The following is a 24004-nucleotide window of genomic DNA, read 5'->3' as shown; positions in this document are numbered from 1 at the left end:
GCCACATGTCTAAGATGGTGTCTTCCTGCTCCTGTCAACCAGGAGCACATAGCACCTAGACTCCAAGCCAGGTCATGGCCTGTTTTGCTCCCCACTCTGGTGAATCCTCTCATTGTCCCTGCACCTCTGGCCTGTACCCCAGTTCTGTATGCATAAATAAATAAATCTTTTTAAAAAATTAGTGTACAGATCCAGATATAGCAGAGGAGGAAAAGAACAGCAGTTAAAGTTTGAAGAGAATATTTTTTCTTAAGTCTAGAAAGAGTGACTCTGCTTGTCAAAGGTAGACCAAGATATGTTTGTGGTTTATTATTTTAGATTCATTAGATTTGTCGAGAGCTAGGGTTAATATCTAAGAATATAGCTTCCCCCTGAAAAGTAAGGAGTCTGGCTATTTTTATCTGTGTGAGATTCTTTAACAAGATTCATACTGTCCTTCCTGGGAAACAGGGAAGATCAATTGGGCACATAATTAGGTTTTATTTATTACGTGGTAGGCACTCAATAAATGTGTTTGTACTGACACAGGAAGATTCAACCATGAAAAAAATAAACCGGGAGGGCTCTGTAGTGTTAATGGAGGGACTTCAGATTTCATGCTGTATGGTACCTGTGAAAGGAGAAAGGAAAGGAAGAAATGATTGGATAAGGAGAACCCCACACCACAGCTCTGAGAAAACTTAAACTAGGCTGCTGTGGAATCCCTGACAAAAGGTCACCAAACAGGGGAGCCCTTTTGGGGGTGGGGAATATGGTGGCTTTCCCAGGAATGGTTACACCTGCCAAGCACAGTGAATGATTGGAGCAGCCAACTCCACATTAAGTGTGGCCACAACCCAAAGGTAGTGGCTGGTTCAAAAAGGTGGGGACAGCTATGTTCAATTTTATTTTATGGAATCACGAAGGAGCTGAATAAAGTGCTTCTGTGGCTACCACAACATGTAGAGAAGGATACCAAAATAATAACCCTGGCAGTAAGGAATTTATAGTTCACTGAATTCACCACCACATTTCACATCTCAGTACTCCACTTGTACTCTCTGCACTTTAACTTTTTTAAAGGCAAAACATATTTATTTGGGATCTAAGAATTGCAATTTGGGTAAACCAGATTCTTAAAGAAAACCTAAAATATGCCACTTGAATTTTTGTTTTAAAATGAAAATCAGATATTGATTTTTGCAACTCCTTTTCCAATATAGTGACGTCGATTCTAGTGAGTGTGCTTTTCAGTCAGTTTTCAGAGTGGAGGGAGATGGGGCTGATTCTGGCTTTCTGGTGGCCTGAAGTTCACCAACTGGGTTGATTATGAGGCTGAGCGCCATTCTCCATCAACACAGCCTGGCTGGACTGATTTGGTTTGAGAGCCGCATTCCCTCCCCTTCAGTTTGAATGAAAAATTAAACTAAAATTTTTTCTCACCATTTATTCTTTGTAGACTAAATTATATTTTATAAAATGTTTGAAGTCATTTCATCCAGCTGCATGCTTTTTTTTTTTTTTTACCGTTGAAAGAATTCTGAATAACACAAATGATAAAAAGAATTCTGAGTAGGTGGAGCTGAGTGGTTCTGGAGTGAACTTGATAAATCCCTCTCCTCATTTACACCCATCAGATTTTATATTCCACCTGACACTGTTATGTATCTAAGTCTTGATGAGCTATTCTGAAGACTGTACTTCTTGGATTAAAGTACTAATGCTTTTATGTAAACACTGCACAGTTCCCAGTTACAATTACATCCTAATCATTTAGATTTAGGTTTCCATGTAATTTTTATCATGTAGACTAAAATACTTTTGAAAATAAAAAGGAGAGCGGTCCATAATTACAGTGGAATGATGGGTGTGTTTAGACTTTGCCAGGCGAGTCAGGCGGTTTTACCACTGTACATACCCTGCCCCTAAATTTTCTCAAATTACCTTCATTGGTTATTTGCAGTTTTTAGCATTTGAAAATGCTAAAAGTTAATCCCATCTGAAGTTAATCCTATCTCTGTTGTATTGCTTCTTCCAGGTCAGACTCATTGGGAGTAGGGGGTTTTCAGTTTGGAGGTCACCCACTTTGTCTTGTGATCTCACCTCCAAGGCTCCTGCCAGAGACTTCAGTTACCAAGATAAACGGATTCTTTGCAGCTCTGGCACATTCTGGTCACTCAATAACTTAAGATCTGTGTTAATAAACACGCCCTTGACAAACAGCTGCTCCCCCTCAGCCCAACTAAGCTTGCTGCTTAGCCCCGTAGCATTATTGCCTTTTTTTTTTTTTTACCCTATCAGCAAAGGTATTAGTAAAAACGTTCTGGAGTCTTGTCTTTTACTGATCACTTAGAACAGTTCTTCATTGCGCAGCAGCTTACATTTGCCTTTTATTAACAAAGGGTAATCAAAAAAGGCTGTGAGCATTGTGTGTGTGTGTGTGTGTATGTTGGGGATGTGCACTTGTCTATAGTATAGTTTGAGGTGGCAGAATCCATGGAATAGTAAAAGGCCTGTGCGAGTTTGCGCTGTTCAGCAAGTTTCCATGGGAGGACCACTATTCTGTTAGGGTTGCATTTCAAACTGCTCTCATCAGTAGAATTTAAACAAACACTCTGATATTCTGATTTTGGTTTGAAAGAATCTATATTCTTTTGTGAAATATGGTACATTTAGGAATATATGGGTTTTTTTTTTTTTAGCAAAACATAATAACAGATAGCTGGCAGGAAAGGTCTCAGTTTAGGATCATAGAACCCAGAGGGCTCTGGGAGGTTTGAAATGGCTCATCTGCTCCAAGGCAGTGCACACGTGAGGCAAAGCTGACACAAGTGGCACATGTCTTTTCATATAAGTAAATGCTCCTTTCCCTGCAGAATCCTCCAGCTGGATCAACACTTGCCTGCAAGGGCAAATCACATTATTCTTCCTCCCAGAATCTGAATGTTTCATCTTAGATGGGATCTTTCACACTTACACATATCTGTGGATCAAATCCTGACATTTAGTATAATTTCATGTACTGGGGACTCAACAACTGAGGTAGGGAAGAGATTTTTTTCAGTTCATTAAGATATAAATATCGGCTTTTGTTTGTATATGTATGTGCATGTGTGTGTATATATACATCTATATATATATATACACACACACACACTCACACACATACTTGCTTATATCTGTAAGTCATTGATGTTCAACCAGAGGGAACTCTGCCCTCCAGGAGGTATTTGTCAATGTCAAGGGATACTTTTGATTGTTACATTGCCTGAGAGGAGTGCTCCTGGCTTCCCCTACAGTTTAGAGAGATGCTGTTAAACATTTTGCAAAGAACAGGGCAGTCCCCACAGCTGATAATAATGTCATACGTGTCAACAATGCTGAAGTTGAAAAACCCTAATGGTGGCAAGTTTGACTGACTGGGAATATTATCATATTTTTTTCCTGCAACTTATGATTTGACATCTTACAAAGCTTGCTAGCCTGGGGAAGACTATCTTCAGGATCTAACTTTTCTTAGAGATGCCTGGGAACATTTCATCTAATACTAAGTCTGTGGTTACAGCAGACTCTTTATCTAACTTTCACACATAAATCCATAAATTATCCCATGATTTAGGGCAGGCAAATATGGATTTATGTACAGCCAATGCTACAATCACATGTACAGCCAATGCTACAATCACATTTACAGCCAATGCCCCCTGAAATGATTTATGCTGGACAATTCTGAACTGTTTCCTGCCTTATTTTTCCTTTAAAAACCACAGTAAAGGCTCAGGCCTAAACACTCCTCTCTATCTGCTGACACCATATGAAATCCCAGTTTTGCCCCCACAAACCCCAGGCCAATGAGTATAGTAAACTTCTTTCATCTAAGCCTCATTCTTCCTTCTTTTTGTGGCTATACTGGCTTTTACCTATCATATCCATTCTTATGCATTCTTAGAACAGTGGGTAATGAAAATAAATCAATCTCTTCACCTTTACATTTGGTATATTTTGGGGAAATATACTTCAAAATATCAATAGAGAAACAAACCACATACTTTGTCAAGGCACTCCTTCCCTGACGATATTCCTCGAGTTCCCGGTAGCAAGTCTGCTTGCTAATTTCTTTTTCCCAGAAACATTTGAGCTCATGACAAGTTTCACAGCAGAAGACTTCTCGACGAATATATTGATTATTCATCCCCTGAAAATTAAAAGAAAGAAACAAATCCCAGAACTTCAAATAAAACCAATCTAAGATTGGAGTGATGACAGATGAGTTTGAATCCAGACATGGGCCATTTACATATTTTGTGATTGAAGACAAGCCACAGTTACCATATGTCTCTTTCCCCAATGGTAACTGCAGATAAAAATGACTATGTCAGCAAATAGTGAAATTAGCAAAAATAAAAAGGGTATCAGCTGATCAAATTCTGTAGGAGTCTACTTATTTCACTGTCTTTGAGGTGTTTTACAACTCTGTAAATTATAGAAAAATACTAGCAAAGCAAATGACTTCTTGAAGCTAGACATTCAAATAAACTTTATACAGTAGAAAGCAATTGTCATCTCTGTAAATATCAAAGAATTTTGCATCTACTTATAATTTCATGTCACTGTTTTTGTTTGCCTATTTATGTGTGTGTGTGTTTTGAGTTCTCATTAGAATAAATTATAACACTAGTTTTCTCAGTAATAAGTTAAATACTATATCTCACACCAATCCATTTTATATTTGTATGAAAGTCATGATTTTAACTTTCCTAACTTACAAAAAAATTATCTTTTAACTTAGGTCATAGTTGTGTGTGTGCAAAAATGTGATTGTATATGCAAAACTGCTAGACACAATGGGTGACAAATAGATGCTCAACAAATATTATACGCTTACCTCTTTCCTCAAAAAATAACAGCAACTATTAATTGAACACATAAGGATTTTTTAATAAACTGTCACAACTGATCTTTATTACAACCCCATGAAATAAGTGGTTTTGCACTCATTGTTCAGATGAGCAAATAGAGAAAGGAAATTGTCTATCATAACAAATATGGAAGAGTGGGAAATTTATCTTGGTCAGTGTATCTTCTAAGTGGATGCTCTCTTTTCTGTAGATCCTCATCACACAAGAGCTTAATTCTATTTTAAATGGTTATGCCCAGAGCAAGTCTGGCCTGTATGTCTGTGTCTCATGAAAATACAACTTGAATATTTAAAAACAATTACTTTTCACTTGAATATCACCAACTGTTCAGATATTAGTGACTGTGGTAGGCATATAGATGTAAGGATCATGAAAGGGCTCTCTTTCTTACTTCTGGTGAGTGTCTGTTTAGAGATGAGCTTTGGCACTATCTGGTGATAGAAATAAGACTTGGACCTTCACTACCTGGCCACAAAGTCTCAGTGATTCTGTGTAAGATGATTTTGCAGGGGCAGCCTGGAGGGTAGGGGTTAGAAGAGTTTAGAAAAGGATTAAGGTAATAAATGACATTATTTGTGTATTTATCTCATAGGAAAACTATTCTATACTATAGAATTATATTTTATTATAGATGTATAATATGAATGATATCATTATATATAATGTAATCATATAAAATAATTTATATTTTACACCCATTGTGTTTATAATAATAGACTCTGGCACCTGTAACAGAGAGATGGCAAAATCTTTCCTTGGAAGAGAAAATATAGGGTATATATAAATATCCTGTGGTGAGAAGAAATTTGGTTTTCTAAAGCTTGAAGCAGCTTTGAGTATTCTGATTCCTGTAGAACTAATTTAAACTGAATCAGTTATTGAAATAACTAAATGGGAATGAAGAAATAACTATTTCTTTCAGAAAAATCCCAGGGAATCAGTATAGAAATTTAGAGGAACAGAACATTGCATGAGAACAGTACAATAATATTTCCTGCAGGTGGGATCCATTGATATATAATGCAATTAATGAATGAAACTTAAAGGAGAAACAATCATTATGTAGTATTAAAATACATCTTCAGAAATTACAAATTACTGGATAGTTTTAATATATGACCACAATTTTTTTTTATTACTTCTCTAGGAGGTAGAGCTGAATGTTCCTCCCTTTATATTTGAGATGACTTGGTGCCTGTGGAGGCCAAGGATTAGTAACTTTACAGTAGAAAATCCAATACTGCTTTAACTACATTATCAGAGTTCACATCACTAAATACTGCTGCTTAATAACTAGCAATAAGCAACACCAATATTCCATGTGCAATGACATGTTGCCACAGAAGGGCTCAAGGCTACATGTTACAATTCCTCCAGTTTTTTCATGAGCAAAATTCAGAAAAATACAGATTCAAGCACATTTTGCAAAATTCCTGATCACTACTAGTAATTTAAAGTGTCAGTTCTTAAAGAGAAGAGGCTGAAGAACTGTTACAGCTTGGAGGTGAGTCAGGAGACATGATACATATACATATAATCTGATATCCCATACTGGATCCTAGAACAGAATAAAGGACATTTTTGGAAAATCTGGGGGAATCGAAATAATTCTGCAGTCATTTTATTGCACCAGTGCTAATTTTCATAATTTTAATATACCTACCTGGTTATGAAAATGTTAACATTTCAGAAAACTCGATGATAGATTCATAAATTTGTCTAAATCTAAAATGACTTCAAAATGAAGGCATAAAAGGGACTTATACCAGGAATTTGCATTATTCCTTTTTCAGAGCATCCAGTGATATCTGGTACTAGAACCAGAAAGATAACAGAGATCAGCCCCACGTGTGCCACTGATAAACATCCTGACTAGTGTGAGAAGACCTGCACATTCCATATGGGCAACTTACTTGAACTGTCTCTGTTTTCTCATCTGTAAAAGGAAACAATACATACTTTAAGAAGGCTAATAAATTTTTCCATTGAGATAGCTGCTATGGTAAGTGTTTAGCTCCTGATATAGCAAGTGTTTACATCTTGTTCACATATGCAAGTATATCTAAAGCGTGCACAAGTGTATCTCATGCAAGTACTCTTTAATATGCACCAGTATAACGGCAGGTCAAAGACCACAGCAATTCCATAGTACCCCCTTCAATTATATTAGTTGAAATATTTATGAATTCAGAAACCTTCTCCTACAAAGTCAATTTGAGTCTCACTGAGGCAGAAAGACCAAGCTATCACTGCATTCATCTCTTACTGAAAAGAACAGGAGATCCACCTCTGCTCTTGTTTTCAGGAGAGCATACCTAAATGTGCTGCCCTGAGTACTTGGCACTCAAGAAGTATATGCTAACCTACACACCCTAAATATATGCAGTTTTGTAAATCAACATTAACTTAGGAACATAAAATAAAAATCAAGAAAAATGTAATGGTTGAATTAAAAAGCAAATAATGGAAGTTCCAATAGGGAGAAGCATGTATGTTAATTCACTTATGCTTCGAACATAAAAAGGACTCATTTAAGCAAATGAATGTAAACGTTAACCAGTTTTATTCCATTCTTACGCTAATAGAAGGTGAAAGGAAGGTTAATAGTTCTAACAGTAGATAAATATTCTAAACAGTCAATTATGATTTCTATTTCTTCAACCACATTAAGATACAGTTATTTCCTAAATATATGTTCAAATGCTTTTATTAGTTTTCTCACTTTGTTCAAACCATTTATTTTTTAGATATTGGTTAAAAAAAATAGCCCTTCATTCTCAGGATGAATTGAGGTGCTTGTTCTGGCAGCCCAGGGACATGTCCTCTGCCTCTGAGAGTCAGAGAAACCTATCAGGGTCAACTTCAAGGGAATTAACATTTCCTTCCTCATTTACATATATGCAACAAAATACTTTTTTATCCATATTCAGTAAATGCTATTTACAAAAAGTCATCCACAATTTTGGAGCAATCATAAATCTAATGGTAATTTTAAATTTACTAACTAGCTTATGCTTACAGAGTACTAGGACTACCATTCAATTAAATGTAACTTAATCAAATAACATTTATTTTGACTTTGTATGAGATTCATGCACTTACATTTATCTAACAAGGGACTAGATAATAACTAATTTTATAAACTAAAACAAAAGAAAATTCTACAGTTTAATTCTCCAGTCCCAGGTTATTCAGTCAAGTAAAATCTAAAATTAATGGTTAATCCTGATCATCAGCTTTTAAGAAGACTCCATAGTTCTGGGACATATAATGAATATAAAAATTGGGATAAATTATCGTAGATATGAGACATATTTCAAATTTGATTTAATCTTAATCAAGTTTGCTCAGTGAGATCAACACTGGTTTCTGAACTTTTCATATTTGTTAACTTGCAAATCATGTGTCACTGACATGTAGAAATCAGAGATGGAAAAAACTCTAATGATCCATCTAAATATATTTCCAACCTGGTACAGGGTAGGGTGTTCAAATGAGGAGAAAATGAGTTCAAGGGCCAAAAAAGGACACCTGTATGTTAAATTGTGTGTCTTAATTCTCAGCCTCAGATGTGAGCTATCCCCACTCAAGCTCAATGCACTGTACCTTACAGATGAATTTTCAGAACTGATATCCCGCTGGGGTGCAAAGGAGGTAAATCTCACAGCACTGCTGTTGACTCCTCAGCTCTGACTTGTGAAGACCACAGGCGCAGTCCTAAAATCTCATTGCTGAATCCTCTATATACCAAGTGGAGGAGTTACAGATATCCCTCAGCCTTTCAAGGTCATTTGAGCCAAATTAGTAGCAGAATCAGACAATATCTTTCCAGGGACATTGTAGCCTTTGCTCTTGGTGAAAGATGGCTCTAAACAAATCCCATTTCTCTAGGCTCCACTTGCCCCAGGGTACCAAGCTTCTGTTTTGGCAGGTACCATGAGTGCTCTGACTTGGCCTGAACCAAGAGGGATGGTTTTGAACTTGTACTGGATTACTCATGTGCCCTGCTCCTCTGAGACCTGTGAAAAGCCACCCCATGCTCCTCAGTGTGCAAAAAGGTCTGGAATGGTGGGACAATGAGTGGCTCTTGGGTGTAACATTACAGGAAGACTTAAGAGAGGCATCTTGTTCTTGGAGCCATTAATCCTTGAATCAAATCTGGTGATGACATGTCATGGTCTGCTGAGTTCTCTTCCAGTTGGAGCAAGAACTGACCCTTGTAAGTGTTTTCCAATAAAACATAGCCAAGTGAGGTAGACTTCCCATTTTAGAGTGGCTCTCATCCCATTTTGGAGTACATTTTGTCCTTAGGAAAAATGTTTAGAACACTCACTCATCTGATAATAAAAATAGCTGTAGTTTTCATTGAATTTTTCTAGTTTGCTACCAATTGCGTGCATATTGGTTGGTCCAGAGGGATATCAACTTATTGATTTACTTATTTAATGTTCATTTTATCGCTGAGGTTCAATGGGCTATCAATTTCTTATTTCACTATTATTTCATTATTTATGTTAGATTGGTTTATACACTGTGTGATATTTGAGTGAATAGATTCACAGATCCTTAGATACACATCACCATGTTGCACCACTAGACACCCACCCTTTATCATACACCATTGGGCTGCCTTCCAACATTTTTCCCTCCTCTACTTTCCCCCTCTCTTAGCTTCAAAGCTGTAGTAATATTTTTAGGCTTTGTTTTGGTTAGTTTTCTCAGTTTCTTTGTTTTGTTTCTCTGTATTCTACAGATGAGTGAGATCATCAAGTATTTGTCTTTCTCTGACTTATTTCACTTGGTATAATACCTTTCAGTTCCATCTATTTTCTCACAAATGGTTAAGAGTTCATCTTTTTTTAGTCAGCTGACTAGTATTATATCATCTATATGTACAATATCTTCTTAATCTAATTAACTATCATTGAAATCTTAGTTTGCTTCCTTATCTTGGCTATTGTAAATACCACTACAATGAAAACAGGAGCCCCAAAATTACTGTTTTGAATTCAATTTAGTTAAATGCCATTAAAGGGATTGTTGAATCATATGGTAGATCTATTTTTTAACATTTAAGCAAACTCCATAACCATTTTCCCTGGGGGTTGGGCAGTAGACATTCCAATAACAGAGTACAAATATTTCTTTATAAATCATATAGTATATGATTTATTTCTAGATCTTAGATATCAACCCCTGGTAAGATTGTGATATGCAATTTCTCTCATTCAGTGGGAGAACTTAATTTTTTTTTTTAAGATTTATTTACTCATACAGAACTGGGGTACAGGCCAGAGATGTGGAGGGTGAGAAGATTCACCAGGGACAGAGTGGGGAGCAGAACAGGCAGATCGAGGAAGTACACTGCTGAGGGGAGCAGCGGGTGGGTTAGAAGAGGTCTGCCGTGCCATATGGATCTCCTCCGGGCAGGCGGGGATGGAATTCATGCCGAAGTGGCTTAAGCTTCTTAGTGCAGTGGTTTAAGCTGCTGCGCCACCAGGGAGAGCCGGGAGAACTTCATTTATTGATTTTTTTTTTCCGTTGTACAGTAGCTTTCTATTTGATGCAATACTATTTATTTTTGTTTTATTTTCTTGGTATTAGCATCCCCAAAGACATCATTCAAGCCAATATTGTGGAGTTTTTTTTAACCTGTGTTTTCTTCTATGCATTTTAGAGATTCTGGTCTTAATATCCAAATATTAAATCTACTATGACTTAATTTTTGTTGTGGTGTTCTAGTGTGTCTGTTCTAGTTTCATTTTTCTGCATTTGGCTGGCCAATTTCCTCAAGGCCATTTGTTGAAAAGATTTTTCATTATCCATTGTATATTCTTGACTCCTTTGTCATAGATTAACTGTCCTTATAGATGTGAGGTTAATAATTTCTAAGCTTTCTATTTTATTCCACTGGCTCTTGTGTTTGTTTTTATTCAGTATCATACTGGTTTTATTATGTATAATTGAAATTTGAGAATGTAATATCTCCATTCCCCATCTTTTTTGACAAAATTGTTTTAGCAAAATAGGGTCTTTGTTGTTCCATATAAATGTCAATAATGATTCTTAAAAAAACTAGTGGAATTTTTCATAGGGTTTACATTGAATCTGTAAATTGCTTTGGATAAGATGGACATTTTGGCTATGTTAATTCTTCCAAGTCATGGAAGTGACCCTCAAAAATAATAAGTGAATTATAATGGCTGTTTTCTAAGTCACCAAGTTTTTGTTTATTTTTTTAATGGGTACCATTGTTTTACATACTTGATAATTTTTTTGAGTACAGGATTTCCCTTCAGAAATCCTATGTGGTTACCAGAATCCTCCCATCACTAAAGCACACATAGTCTTCTACCATATTCCATTTTTCTCCCACTGCAGTCTTACTTCTTCCTACTCTTTCCCTTCTGGATGCCTCAGAGGTATGGTCAACTTTCAATGGTTAGTTTTAAAGTTTTCCAAATGTCCACAAATTTATTTTGATTATGGAATTTCATATTAATATGACAGAAAAATGATTATGGTTGTTTAAAGGACAGGTGTTGGTGATATGATTTAACTTAAATAAATCATATGAATGAATCATATGAGTGAATACATCTAATCTCCAAAAGGAGATTAGGTTGTAAGAATCAAGAAAAAACATAATCCTGTCCTCCAGCACTGTTTATTCCCAGCTCTGACTTCTGACTCTACCTTCAAAATCACTTGATGAGTGACACCATTAGTCCTTTGCTAGGCATCACTAAAATAACTGTATGCTGTTGGCATTATGACCAGCATCACTAAGAGCTATAACACTGGTCTCTGCCTTTGACATATTTGGCATCCACTCCTGATGCTGTTGCTTTGATGCTGACCAGTCCAGTATCCAGGCTGCCCAGCCTGGCTAACTGCTGTACCTAAGTGTTATATTGTCATAAATAAAGTCACACATATATGGACAACTAATCTTTGACAAAGGAACAAAGTATATACAATAGAATAAGGACTTTTTGTTAAATATATGGTGTTGGGAAAACTGAATCACCACCTACAAAAAAATGAAACTAAACTACTACCTCACACCATGCTAATCTAACACCAACTCATGATGGATAAAAGAATTGAACAAAAGACCTGAAACCACAAAATATAGAGAGGAAAATGTAGGCAAAACACCTTATGTCATATATCTCAGTAACATGTTTAAATATTCATCTGCCAAAGCAAAGAAAGTGAAAGAAAATATAAACAGCTGGGACTAAATGAAACTAAAATGCTTCTGTACAGAAAAAGAGACATTAAACACAACAAAGAAACACCTTATTGATTGGAAGAAAATTTTTGCATTCCACACAACTAATAAGGGACTGATCACAAAGACCTCAAAGAACTCACACAACACAACAAAAACAAACCCAGTCAAAAAATGGGCAGAAGAACTAAAAAGACACTTCTCCAAAGAGGAAATGAAAATGGCCAACAGGCATATGACAAAATGTTCATCCCTTATAATCGGGGACATGCAAATCAAAGCCACAATGAACCACCATTGAGAAAAGCACACATTAAACAAAACAAAACAAAACAGGCAACAACAAATGTTGGCGAGGATGTAGAGAAAAAGAAACTTTCCTACGCTGCTGGTGGGAATGCAAACTAACCCAACCACTATGGAGTTGTGTGGAGGTTCCTCAAACTACTAAAAATGGAGCTTTCATATGACCCACCAGCAATTCCACTCCTAGGAATTTACCCAAAGGACACAAAAACATTAATTCAAAAGAATACTTACATCCTTATGTTTATTGCAGCACTATTTATAGGAGGTAAGCTATGAAAACAACCAAAATGCACAAAAATAGATGAATGGATTAAGAAGATGTGGTGTGTGTGTGTGTGTGTGTGTGTGTGTATAATGGAATATTACTTACCAATCAAAAAAGATAAATGCATGCCATATGCAGTAAGTTAGATGGAACTGGAGGGACTAACTGACTCAGTGAAATAAGTCAGAAGGAAAAAGAAAAATATTAGATGGTTTAACTTATAGGAGGAATATGGGGGTGCCAAATAAGGGATCAGGAAAAAATTATAATATACAAAAGTCAAACTTAACAGGCAACTATAAATCAGGCAATATGATGGGGAGGGGGAGATAAAAGGGGGGGCAAATGAACAGGGAAGGAAGAGCACAAGGGACTATAGTGATGGTGCATGGGGGAATTGATGGTGGGAATATTTCAAGGACCTGAGAGAAGAAAGCAAATATTATACAAAAATGGACAACAATGTAAAATATTTAAATATTTAAATGATGTAAAATAAATTTTAAAATTAAAAAAATGCTGTGGTGCCACCCTTGTAGAGATCTTCACAGAGACCTTAGTGAATTTTGACCTCTGAGAACTTTAACCTTCAAGATCTCTGCTTCATACAACCTTCTGACCATTTCCACTGCTAGTGGTCCTGCCTTTAATGCTTTCCTTTCTCCCCTTGTATAAATAAACACTGCTGTTGTTGAACCCTGAGTCTGAATATTATCTTGCAACTGCAATTGTAAGTACATCACCAACTGTGAAAACTTTGCCTCCTTACTCCTACACAATTTTAGTCTCACCTTCCACTATAAAAACCAGGTGTGAGTAACTTAATTCACCTCACTGGTTCCTGGATTCTGGGTGTAACACATATATACATGTCTAAATATTTGTGTCACTCCAAATCCCTATCTTGAAATCCTAAGCCTAAAGATGATAAGTAGTAGGCCCTTTGGGAAATGCTTAGGTATTGAAGACAGAACTCTCATATGTGAGATTATAAAGAGATTCCAGAGAGATCTGTAGTCCCTTTCTACAATATGAGGACAGAGTTAGAAGGAGTAGGTATGAAGCAAGAAGGGTCTCCTTAAAAAGCAACCATAGGCCCTCCCTGGTGGCAGATTGGGTTGAAGAACAGCACTAAGAAGCTTAAGCCGCTTCTGCATGAGTTCAATCCCTGCCTGCCCTGGAGAAGCTCCACATGGAGTGGCAGACCTCTCCTGACCCGCCCGCTGCTCCCCTCAGCAGTGTACCTCATTGATCTGCCTGTTCTGCTCCCCACTCTGTCTCTGGTGAATCCTCTCCCCCTCCGCATCTCTGATCTGTACCCCAGTTCTGTATGAATAAATAAATAAATCTTAAAAAAAAAAAAAAAAGCAACCATAGTGGTGACTTGATCTTGGTCTTTCCAATCTCCAAAACTATGAGAAAGAAGAAAAAAAAATTGTTTTTATCTACTTTATATAGGTATTTTTGTTAGAGTAATTTGGTCAAGTTGGCCTATTAAAAAAATGGTGGGTTCTTGTTTTTGAAAATACTGGGTGAATTTATGTATGTACATTATGTCCCAAAAGTCTTTGCAGAGTTTAAAGCTCTACTAACTACAAAATAATGTCACAAATTTAGAAAAATACAATTTGAAGGTTGGACTAAAACTCTCTCATTCTTAGATTTATAACTTTTGAATAATAAATTATTATCTTGTTTTGTATGTAAGTACCCCTGATTAAAAATGGGACAAAATTAACTACTAACAGTTCATAAAGCTAAATAAGTGTGAGATAAGTTTAAGCATTGTGCCTGGGTTAATAGGAGGCAAAAACCTTATGTGGGGAATTTGGAGTTGAGGATAGAGGAAATCCTCAGAGTGAAAATACCTTGAAAACAGCCCAAATTCCAAGGTCAACTACAGATTTTCAAAAACTTTGAGATTGGTGGTCCTCAAATCATGATCTCTAAGGAGCAAAGGGAAGCAGGTACTATCTGTACTCCTGGTGGAATGGACAAAACATTAACTAAGGCCTCTCTGACAAGATAAATTGAAAGGGATTTAGATTCTCAAGAGAAGATTTCAAGATCTTCTGGGCTGGATGGGGGGAGACTATGATTTCTACTTGCTCCTAATAACCCTCCCCCATCCTTAGGAACCCTTTGTGACAAAGCCACAGCTATGTGATGCAGCCTGGGATTCTGTGACCAAGAGAATTCTCAGGGCTCAGTTGTCTGAGGGAAGGAGTGTGACTCCAAGGATGGAGAATTACCTCTTTCCTCTGAAAAGCAGTAGTGCTACCTGGCTGGGCTCTGTCCCTAATTCTTGGGTGATCGATACCATCTTTGCCTTCCTGTGTGGACTGGGGCTCTTTCTTCTGTTACTCCCTTGCCTCCAGGTTTCTCCATCCTTACCATCTAGGAAACATAGAAACATCAGGGAGGTAAGGAATCTTTGCTCAGTCCAATAGATAATATATCTTTTTTCTTAGTTCCACTTTTCCAAATCACTCAAGAGTCTACTCTTGAGAAGAATCAAGTTAGGTCAGGCATGGTTTAGAATGGGCTCTAGTATTGCTATCTGAAGAGCTCAGAGTGGGTATCCAGATATAGGGGAAGGCTTCAGGGTCAAGTGCCCACACTCAGTGTAGTGATGGTGACTGAGTTGGGAATCTCTTCAAGAAGACCCTGAGTACTGGCTTGCCAACACTGGCCTTCCCCTTTCCATTGCCAGTCTTTCCTCCATGTCGGCACCTACCTGAGGACTGCTGAGCCCCTGAGGGTCTTAGAGCAGAGACTAGAGTAGAATCCAGGTCTCAGGAAGTAGCGTTCTGGCATAGCTCAGACAAGCCTATAGGTCTCAAGATACATATATTTATTGAGCAAAAGAAGAGAGAAGAAATTCAATGGATACCACAGAAAATCCTTCCTTACATTCTTCAAAGAAATGTAAATTACCCTATTTAAAGGGGTAATTACAGGGGTTTATAATGACATAAATCTGAAACTTATATAATGTTCTGATGCAAAATTACTTCAATAAAAATAACACAAATTTACAAAACAAAAAAAATGGTAAGGGAGAAAAACAGGACTGACTTAGATAAAGCTAGAGAGTCATGCTCACAAACACTGAAAATCTACAAATTGTCTGGAGGAGAATGAGAATTGAGACACTGACTCTCATTTCTTCTACTTTCTCAGCATCAAAGGGAGCCACGGGGGAGAAAAAGGAGCAGCAAGAATAGTCAAACTGTGGAAGGTGAGCTGTCATCCAGCCCAGCACTCCCCAGGTGTTAAATTCCATCTCTCCTGTCCCTGAAGTCACAGTTCCATGGATCTGAGGATGTCAGTGGCACAGCCCATTCCTCAGGAATCAGCCTTTAGGAAGGTTCCTAGGAAGGAAACCGAACCTGGATAGCTCCCAGTTTCCATTCTTGAAAGGAAGTTATGGGAGGCCTATAAATGCCTTGTTACTCAGCGAGGGTTTGTAGGCTGGTATAGACTCATAGTAGAGGCTGGACTGGGACATGGACTAAAGTTGGACTAAAGTCCAACTGAGGACGTGTTGTTTAACTTTCTTCAGATTCCTTTATTAGGTGAGCCTTGTCCTTTCTCCCTTACAGGGAACTCATGAGGTCTCAGGGTGGAAGTGACTTTTAGATGACCAAGTGACCCCAACATGAGCCTGGTTATGACTTGTCAGGGATCATGTGGCCTTGGCCCCTGATGCTTAGGTTCCAGAGTTAAATGCCCCAAAAGTCTCCCCTAGTGGAATATTTCACTCAGACTCCTGCCAAGGCCCTACACCCTCACCTTCACCACAAGCTACTGATGACACAGCTACTGATTTCCAGCTTGTAGAGATTGCCTGAAAGAACTGGAGGCGGCTCGCAACCTGATTTCACTTCTGCAAAGGTAAAGTTCCGCCCCCACCCCTTGTGTCCTCCTTCCTGACAGAGCCCATGGTGTGACCCCAGGGATGCTGGCAGAGCTGACCTGGGAGGGTGAGCCACGGGGATGGGGGGGTGCCTAGAGCCCTGGAGTGAGGAATAGAAGGACCTTTGTGAAGAAAGCAGGGGGCAATAAAGTTACTCTAAGCCACTGAAGGTGCCTATCCTTGCCCAACTTGTCCAGTCCTCCTGGCACTTTCTGCTCCTGGTTGCAGCGTGTGCCTCCTATCTTCTGCAGCCAACTGGAGAAGTGCCATGACAGGGGAGGCTTTTGTCATCCTTTAAGTCAAGACTACCCAGATGAGATGTGCAAAGCAGCACCTGCTGGATCACGCTGGCCATGCATGGAACATGCCGACAATGATGTCACCCCAATGTTCCCGTCACCTTCCCCAGCTCCTCCAAATGAGCACTCTCTACCTCTGGCCTCCACCTTACCACAGGGTCCAAAGACCTCTTTATTAAGCTCCATTAGTTCACAGTCATCCATGAATGCCTCTGAGTCAATAGAGCCTTTCTTTCCCCCAGAATGCCTTTCCCCTTCCCTGCCAGACCCCCTTGAGTCGGGGGCCAGTCCTTCACCTCTCCCAGTTCCCACTGCATCACTGCCATTAGACTTCACTCTGACTCTTCCTCAGGGTGACTCTTTGGCACTCCCACTGCACACCTTCCCACAGAGCTCATCTCTACATACCTGTCGGCCATTTTCACCCATCCCAGTCATTTCAGGTATTGACCACCTAAGTTGTCCCGTATCAGCCATGACCTGGTGGCAGAAAGCCACCAAAGCCTTATGCTTCTCAACTTCATCACACTGTGAGTCCCAGGAAGAGCATCTTTCCTGCCACTCACCAGGGGCCTTGTTCTGTGAAGACTCCATTAACAGACAGACAGAGACTGGCAGCCTCTCTCTGCTCAGTTGCAATGACCAGGAGCTCCTGGAGAGACAAGCCACAAATAGAGTAAAGGTCAAGGCTTGGAAAGAAAAAGAAGATGGATCATATTCAAAACAAATGAATCCAGAAGACCACCTAAATTCTTTGGGTAACATATTTAAATCACTGGATGCTAACCAAAACACCAGAACTCCCCAGCCCATCTGGAGTACAGAAGTCAAACCAGAACATCTGCCTGCCTCTCAGCAGCTGTCATATCCCAAGGTCTTAGAAGACCATCTACAACAGAAATACAACCAACTTTTCTGGGGTCTCCCTTCTCTTCACAGTGAATCCTTGGTGGCTACTGCCTGGATCTCTGAGAGCTCTTCAGCACTTCAGTCTCCTTCTTTCTTATTCAATGGAATTACAAATGCCTGTCCAGTCCAAATTCAAGCTAAAATATCACCATTGCTTTCCCAGTCCCAACCCTTGTCACATCTGGAGTTCCCATCTCAACACTTAATTCCAACGATACCTCAATTTCAGCCCCTATCTCAGTGTCAGGTTCAGATACAGGTCCCTATTCAATCTTCTCTCCCAAACCTAACACCTTCATCCCAGATCAGAGATTGTGGAACATCTTGTTTTACGACCCAAAATGAGCCACAATCTCCCATCCCAACAGAGATTCAGCATCTGAAATGGTCCTTATTGCACAAGCAACTAGAATGTGGGTGGACTTTATCTTCTGTAGTCAAAAGATCTCAGGAAATCTTTAGTGTCTTCAATGTCAACCTTTCCGAGGACAATTGGGTGGTCTCCATTCTTCCTGAGAATTTCCCAATCAGTCCTGAACTCCGAAAGCAACTAGAGCAACACCTCCAAAAATGGCTCATCCAACACTGTTGGGAGCTGCCCCAAAGGATCCAAGAATCTCTGGAACTAAAGCAGCTTCAGTGTAACTTACCAAATATAAATCAGTATGACTTACCAAATACAAAGGGAAAGCATGGAAGGTCACAGACCTCTCTATTTATAGGTGAAAGCAGCAAGAGCACACAGAAGGTGGGGTTCCAGCTAAGCAAAGATGTGGGCCAGGGTCTCGAGCATATCCTAGGAAAGGTCTCAAAAGATAAATCCACGAGCTCAGCAGTTTCTTTTGTAAAGGACTGGGGGGTGAACTTTGAAGAGTCAGACAATGACCTTAGACCCTCGAGTAGTGAGTCATCCAGTGATGAACATGTTCTCAAAAGATATTTGGGCGATAAGTCAGGGCAGATCAGAGAGGATTTTATACAGCGATCTTGGGTTGCTGTCACCCATGTTTTTCCCAGGTTTAAGAAATACAAGGAAAAAAGAAATCTAAGAGTATTGAAGGATTGGGAACCCTGCGTGAACACCTCCCGTCGGATTACCTTCCTCCATCCCTGCACTCGTGAGGTAATAGAATCACATATTATAAGGCTTTGGGTCAAACACAGGTGGGTCTTACCACTCAAGATGCTTAAGACCATAAATTGCTTTAAATTTAAAAAAAAGGCTCAACCCTTGCCCTTTCTGCAATTTGACTCTTCCCCTACAGCCACCTGTGTGCCCGGGGCTGACCCAAGAGTCAAATTTGCCACGGCCCAGGAAGAATTTCCTCAGGCCGAAAAGATAACAAAAGAATCGGGTCCCACCCTGGAGTGGCCTCTCCTTGCTCCCTCACCTATTGGTGACCTGGGAGGGATCTCATCTGAGGGCAATCATGAGCCCTCAGAGACACTTCTGACTGAACAGGAGGCCAAGTTGTCTTCTCACTCCTTTACATCTCACCACAAGGTTCAAAGCTATGAGAGTGGGACTATGAAATGGCCCGACTCAAGAGATGAGCCTGGGGGTTTAGATGCACAAAACCCCTGTGATAGGGTAAAAACAGCAGAGATGAACTCACAGCTCCAGTATTTAAGGGACCAAGAAACAACTGAGGTGTTAGAAGGTGAGAGGTCCCCTGGTCTACAACCACAGTCTAAAGACATCTTGGGATCCAGCGTACCGACAGAATTCCCAGCTGGAAATGTGCACATGAGGAATTTAGTGACCCCAATGACAAGTGAGAGCCCCCTACTTCCTAGAATGTATGATTCCCAAGATTCAGGAGAGTCATGCCTTAATATAGAAGTTGCAGGTGAGCTTAATTTCAGAGCAGAGATAAAATCAGAGGAACAATATATAGATTATCCTACATATGTGTTTCCCACTGAGGACAATTTGGTTCCTTGGGTGCCCCATTGCCATCTCCAGAGAACGTCTTGTGGAGAAGTAATAGCTTCCCCTATGATATGTGGTTTCATAGCAGACCAAAGGAGCAGCACACAGCATCAGGAGTTCAGGATCTTGAGACTTCAGGACTCATGGAAGAGGCAGAGTAAAGTAGCTGACCCTCCAGCATGTGAAGGGTGTATAGAATTGCAGACATCTCATATTGGAAGTTGGAACCACCCTACCCAGATCAAAAAAATAGTAAACTCTCTTGGAAGTAAATGCCTCCAGAAGCAAGTTCCTTCAGAAAGCTTCTTCAGAAAGGGGATGAGGCTCTTTTTTCAGTGGATTTTCTCCAATAAGAAAGGCAAAGGTCAGGGTCACATGCCAAAATGTAAACCTGCATTACCCACTGTGCAGAGACAGCAGTCAGGCAAAAGCAAATCTATTATGGATGGTGAGACTGCCGAGGCTCGGGCACTCATGGCCACTATTGGACAGATTCTAGAGGAGAAAGTGGCACTTCACCAGGAGCTTCAAGCCATGAAGTTAAATGAACACAAACATGAACTCCATTCCTCAGTATGTGGAGGTTATTGCTCTTACAGGTCTTCCTCCCACACAGAGAAAGGGAAAAAGAGTCTTACAACCTGCAGTCACCAAGTTACTCTCCGAAACCAGCACTGTTCTACCAGGGAAAAAAAAGTCAAACCCCGACAGTCCTTAAAAAGTGTAAGATTCAATGATAATCATGACTCAAGGAATATCCCATCGACACACCCCAAAAAGACTGTGTCTCCTACCAGTGCCTGCCAGCATGGGGCAAGGATTCCAGTTGTTCCAGGATGCTATCACCACTGCCCAAGACACTGTCTTTTTCAGGGAGGTATCTTTCCTGGTCAACCATAAAATGTTTCTCTAGCCCTTCTCTAGCCCTTTTCCATGTCTCCAAGGAAAGAGTCAGTCCATGTAGAGAAAACCTCCTCCTTGTTAGCACATCCAAGATGTTTCATGTTCCCCTAGATAAGTTTTTTCTCATGAAAGCATAATGTAGTGGCTTCTGCCTGTGTTTCTTTTGGGATGTACTTTGAAGGGATGGGCCTTAGAGGAAGAGGCCGTAACTGACATCTAGGGTGCGAGCAAGTTCCTTATTCCAAATCCTTTCATTGCAATTATGTTTGTCATTATATAAATAAAAAAATACTATAAAACATGAGAAAAATCTTTAAAGATCTCACCCTAGACTCTATTTCAATCCATCTTTTCCCTGTCTTTAACTTTACCCCCAGTGCAGTATAGGTTCATGAAGACATCAGAGAACTGGATATTCCCACTCAGATTCCAGAAGTGTAAGAGCTGAGTGGTTTCACATGTCACAAAAAGGAACAAAATTTGGGGGTAGGTGATGAAGGGTTGTCAGTTTAGAAATTAGTGAAATCTTACTCCTAGATCTGTAGGTAGGTGCCCCTTTCTTCCTGATACAGGCTGTTTCTTTAAAACAACAACAACAGACTCTTCTTAGCTTATCCTAATGACATGTAGAGTCCCCACTTCTACCTTTCAAGTGTTCTAGAACAGCTGTGAGACAGCACATCCCCCTCTGTGAACACAAGTGGAAAAAGTTTAGGGAAGTTGTTTCTACCTGCCCCAAAGGAATGAATTTTCTATTCATGGGTCACCAACCTTCCTATTATGTTAACCCCAAAGGAGAAGTTCTGGCTGAACAGAACAGAAATGTGACTGTGTTTAAAAACTATCGGAGTGTTACAAGTTGTGAACTGAGGGTAGGATGGAGATGAAGAATTGAAAAAGATGGATCAAAGGAAAGAGGAAGTGTGACATAAAGCACCATGAATAGTGCAGCAAAACAGGGATGCCCTGGTGTCTCACTGTCATGTACAGGCTAAGAGGAGAGACAGAAGCTCAATTGCTCACTGTGACTTAAGTCTTTCACTCTACCCTAGTTCCCAGGCCACAGGCTTATTGGATCGTGTCTTGGGGTCAAACTGGGTTGTAGGAAAGCAAATCTAAGATGGTTAATCTTTTAACAATGTATTGAATAAGCTGGATATGATTGCCTCTTGATTTCTAGAAAGGATGATTTGACAACAGGTGTAAATTTACCAGGGAACTCAGGACTTGACTCGGTCTGGTGACCTTGACAAACATATAGTCCAAGGGAGAGGTTGGAGGGAGGTAGTAAAACGTCCAAGGGACCTTTTATACAGTAAAACCCACCTGGCTTCAGTGCTTTCTTACCCCCAGAGCGCTGCAGAAGAAGAGACAATCAGATAGGATTGTCACACATGGGGCAGGAGAGACTTGTTTTAATAGGATGGGCTCATGGTAGGCGTGGTCCACTGCTTGTAACCTGGCTTTCCTTAGTTTGAGCCCCCTGTTCATGAGAGAAAGCTAGCAGACAGGAGGAATTTCTCTTAGAGTGCCTCCCAAGCCTTGAGCCACACACCAGGCATGCACTGGGTTGTCATTCTGATGTTGGAGAATCCTGCTCCATTTGGGGAAGGGGGGCAATTCTGGCCCAGAGGACAAGAAGCAGGCTATCCCTGTGCCTGCATAGCTGCTCACCCACCAAGAGGAGACCAATCCTGCTAATTTTTCTGGTTTCACCTTGAAGCCACATCCTGTGACTGAACCCCAATTTTCAAGACAGCCTCTAGAGTGGGAGCAGAAACAGGAGGGAACTGGGACTAAGGGCAAAGGGATACCTCTGCTTTCTTGGGAACTCAAGATAGTTTGGCACAGAATTGGAATCCTGAAGATGGCTACCGCAAGGTCCTCTCAGATACTGAGATGTGCTAGTGCTGGGAAGGTTGCAAAGCTAGATTCTTGTCCAGAGTAGTGCCAAAAAGAAAGGAACTAGAACATTTCCTTACATTGTTTTCCTGCTCAGTTCTCCAGAAGTCACAGTAAGGCCAGAGATGGACCCACACAGAGAAGTTTCACAGAGACAATAAACAGAACCATCCCAGAGACACTTCTCAATACACATATCTTTCACAGAGACCACCGCTTGCCCCATAAAGATCTCGCACTATTGCTCCACAGACCTCAGACAGAAACCTACCCAGAGCCTTCCCAAAGATACACTCCTATAGCATCACACAAATGTCTTACTCAGAGATGACAGTACAGAAAGACTTCGTGTGGCCTCTCAGAGACATCTCACAAAAACTTCAGAGACCTCCTCTAGGAGGCTCTAGGAGCACTACACAGAAACCACACACTCAAACCTGATGCAGATTCTCTGCAGAGAGCTCACATTCACTCTTCATGATCCTAAGGAACCCCCCTTTGACAGATCTACTTGGCCTACAGGCAGCAGGAGAAGGCTAGCATCAGTTGCAACCGTTGACAATCTTGAAACAGGAATTTTTGTTCTTTTCTAATGCCATTGACACTGAACAAAAAAACTGTTCACAGAGATGCAGATTTGAAATATTAATTCCTTGGCAAGTTGTTGTTATCTAAGAATCACAAATTTTCAACACAACTAAAATACTGTCAGTAAGAAAAAAATACCTTCTTTGTCTGGTTTTAGTTTATCATCAAGCCAAATGATATCAATGTATTTTTTATTTCATTGGGAACAAAACTTGAACTTGAGATGCCTGACATGTACTTTGAGAACATAATAAAGACCTGAAACAAATGTACTCTAGGAATAAAATAAAGTAGGAATAAGGCACTTGGACTGACACTTACCTCCTTGGAGGCTGTTTAACTAGCACATTATTTTCCATGTAATAGTTTGCATCAGGTTTATGGACATTTTTTGAAAAACAGGTTACCAATTATGAGTCAATTTTCTGGTAATATTCCTACTAAATCATTTAGCAGAAGTGGCATTCCCTCTGTAAACAGCATCCTGTCCCCAAGGTCATTACAACCTTATCACCACATTCCTACTGGACTGCATGCTTGAGAGACAGAACCATGGGGGAAAAACAAACAAACAAAAAATAACTCTGTTCCTTATAATTTAATGTCTCAGTACTTCAAAGACAAATTTTTATTTATCTTTTGAGAAATTCAGTAATGCTGTTATTAAGATATGAAAAGACTAGAAATTGGCCCTCCCTGGTGGCGCAGCGGGTTAAAGCACAGCATCGAGAATCTAAAGCCACTTCTGCATGAGTTCGATTCCCGCCTGCCCCGGAGGTGACCACATGGCGCGGCAGACCTCTCCTGATCCGCCCGCTGCTCCCCTCAGCAGTGTACTTCAT

The 24004-nt window shown here is 39.8% G+C and overlaps 1 protein-coding gene across 1 annotated transcript; it reads left to right on the top strand.

Moving 5' to 3' along the window:
* The first annotated feature begins 14949 nt into the window (after nt 1-14949).
* LOC101634676 (spermatogenesis-associated protein 31A6) lies at nt 14950-23424 on the top strand. The gene is made up of 6 exons (XM_012721268.1): nt 14950-15132; nt 15893-15950; nt 16546-16606; nt 16826-19550; nt 20181-20342; nt 23320-23424. The coding sequence occupies exons 1-6, from the start codon at nt 14950-14952 to the stop codon at nt 23422-23424; spliced, it is 3294 nt and encodes a 1097-aa protein (XP_012576722.1).
* Nucleotides 23425-24004: the final 580 nt, after the last annotated feature.

Source organism: Condylura cristata, unplaced genomic scaffold (genome assembly GCF_000260355.1).
Source record: "Condylura cristata isolate star-nosed mole 26May11 unplaced genomic scaffold, ConCri1.0 scaffold00006, whole genome shotgun sequence".
Classification (NCBI taxonomy): domain Eukaryota; kingdom Metazoa; phylum Chordata; class Mammalia; order Eulipotyphla; family Talpidae; genus Condylura; species Condylura cristata.
Note: the sequence above shows the minus strand (reverse complement) of the source record. Positions and strands in the feature narration are given on the sequence as shown.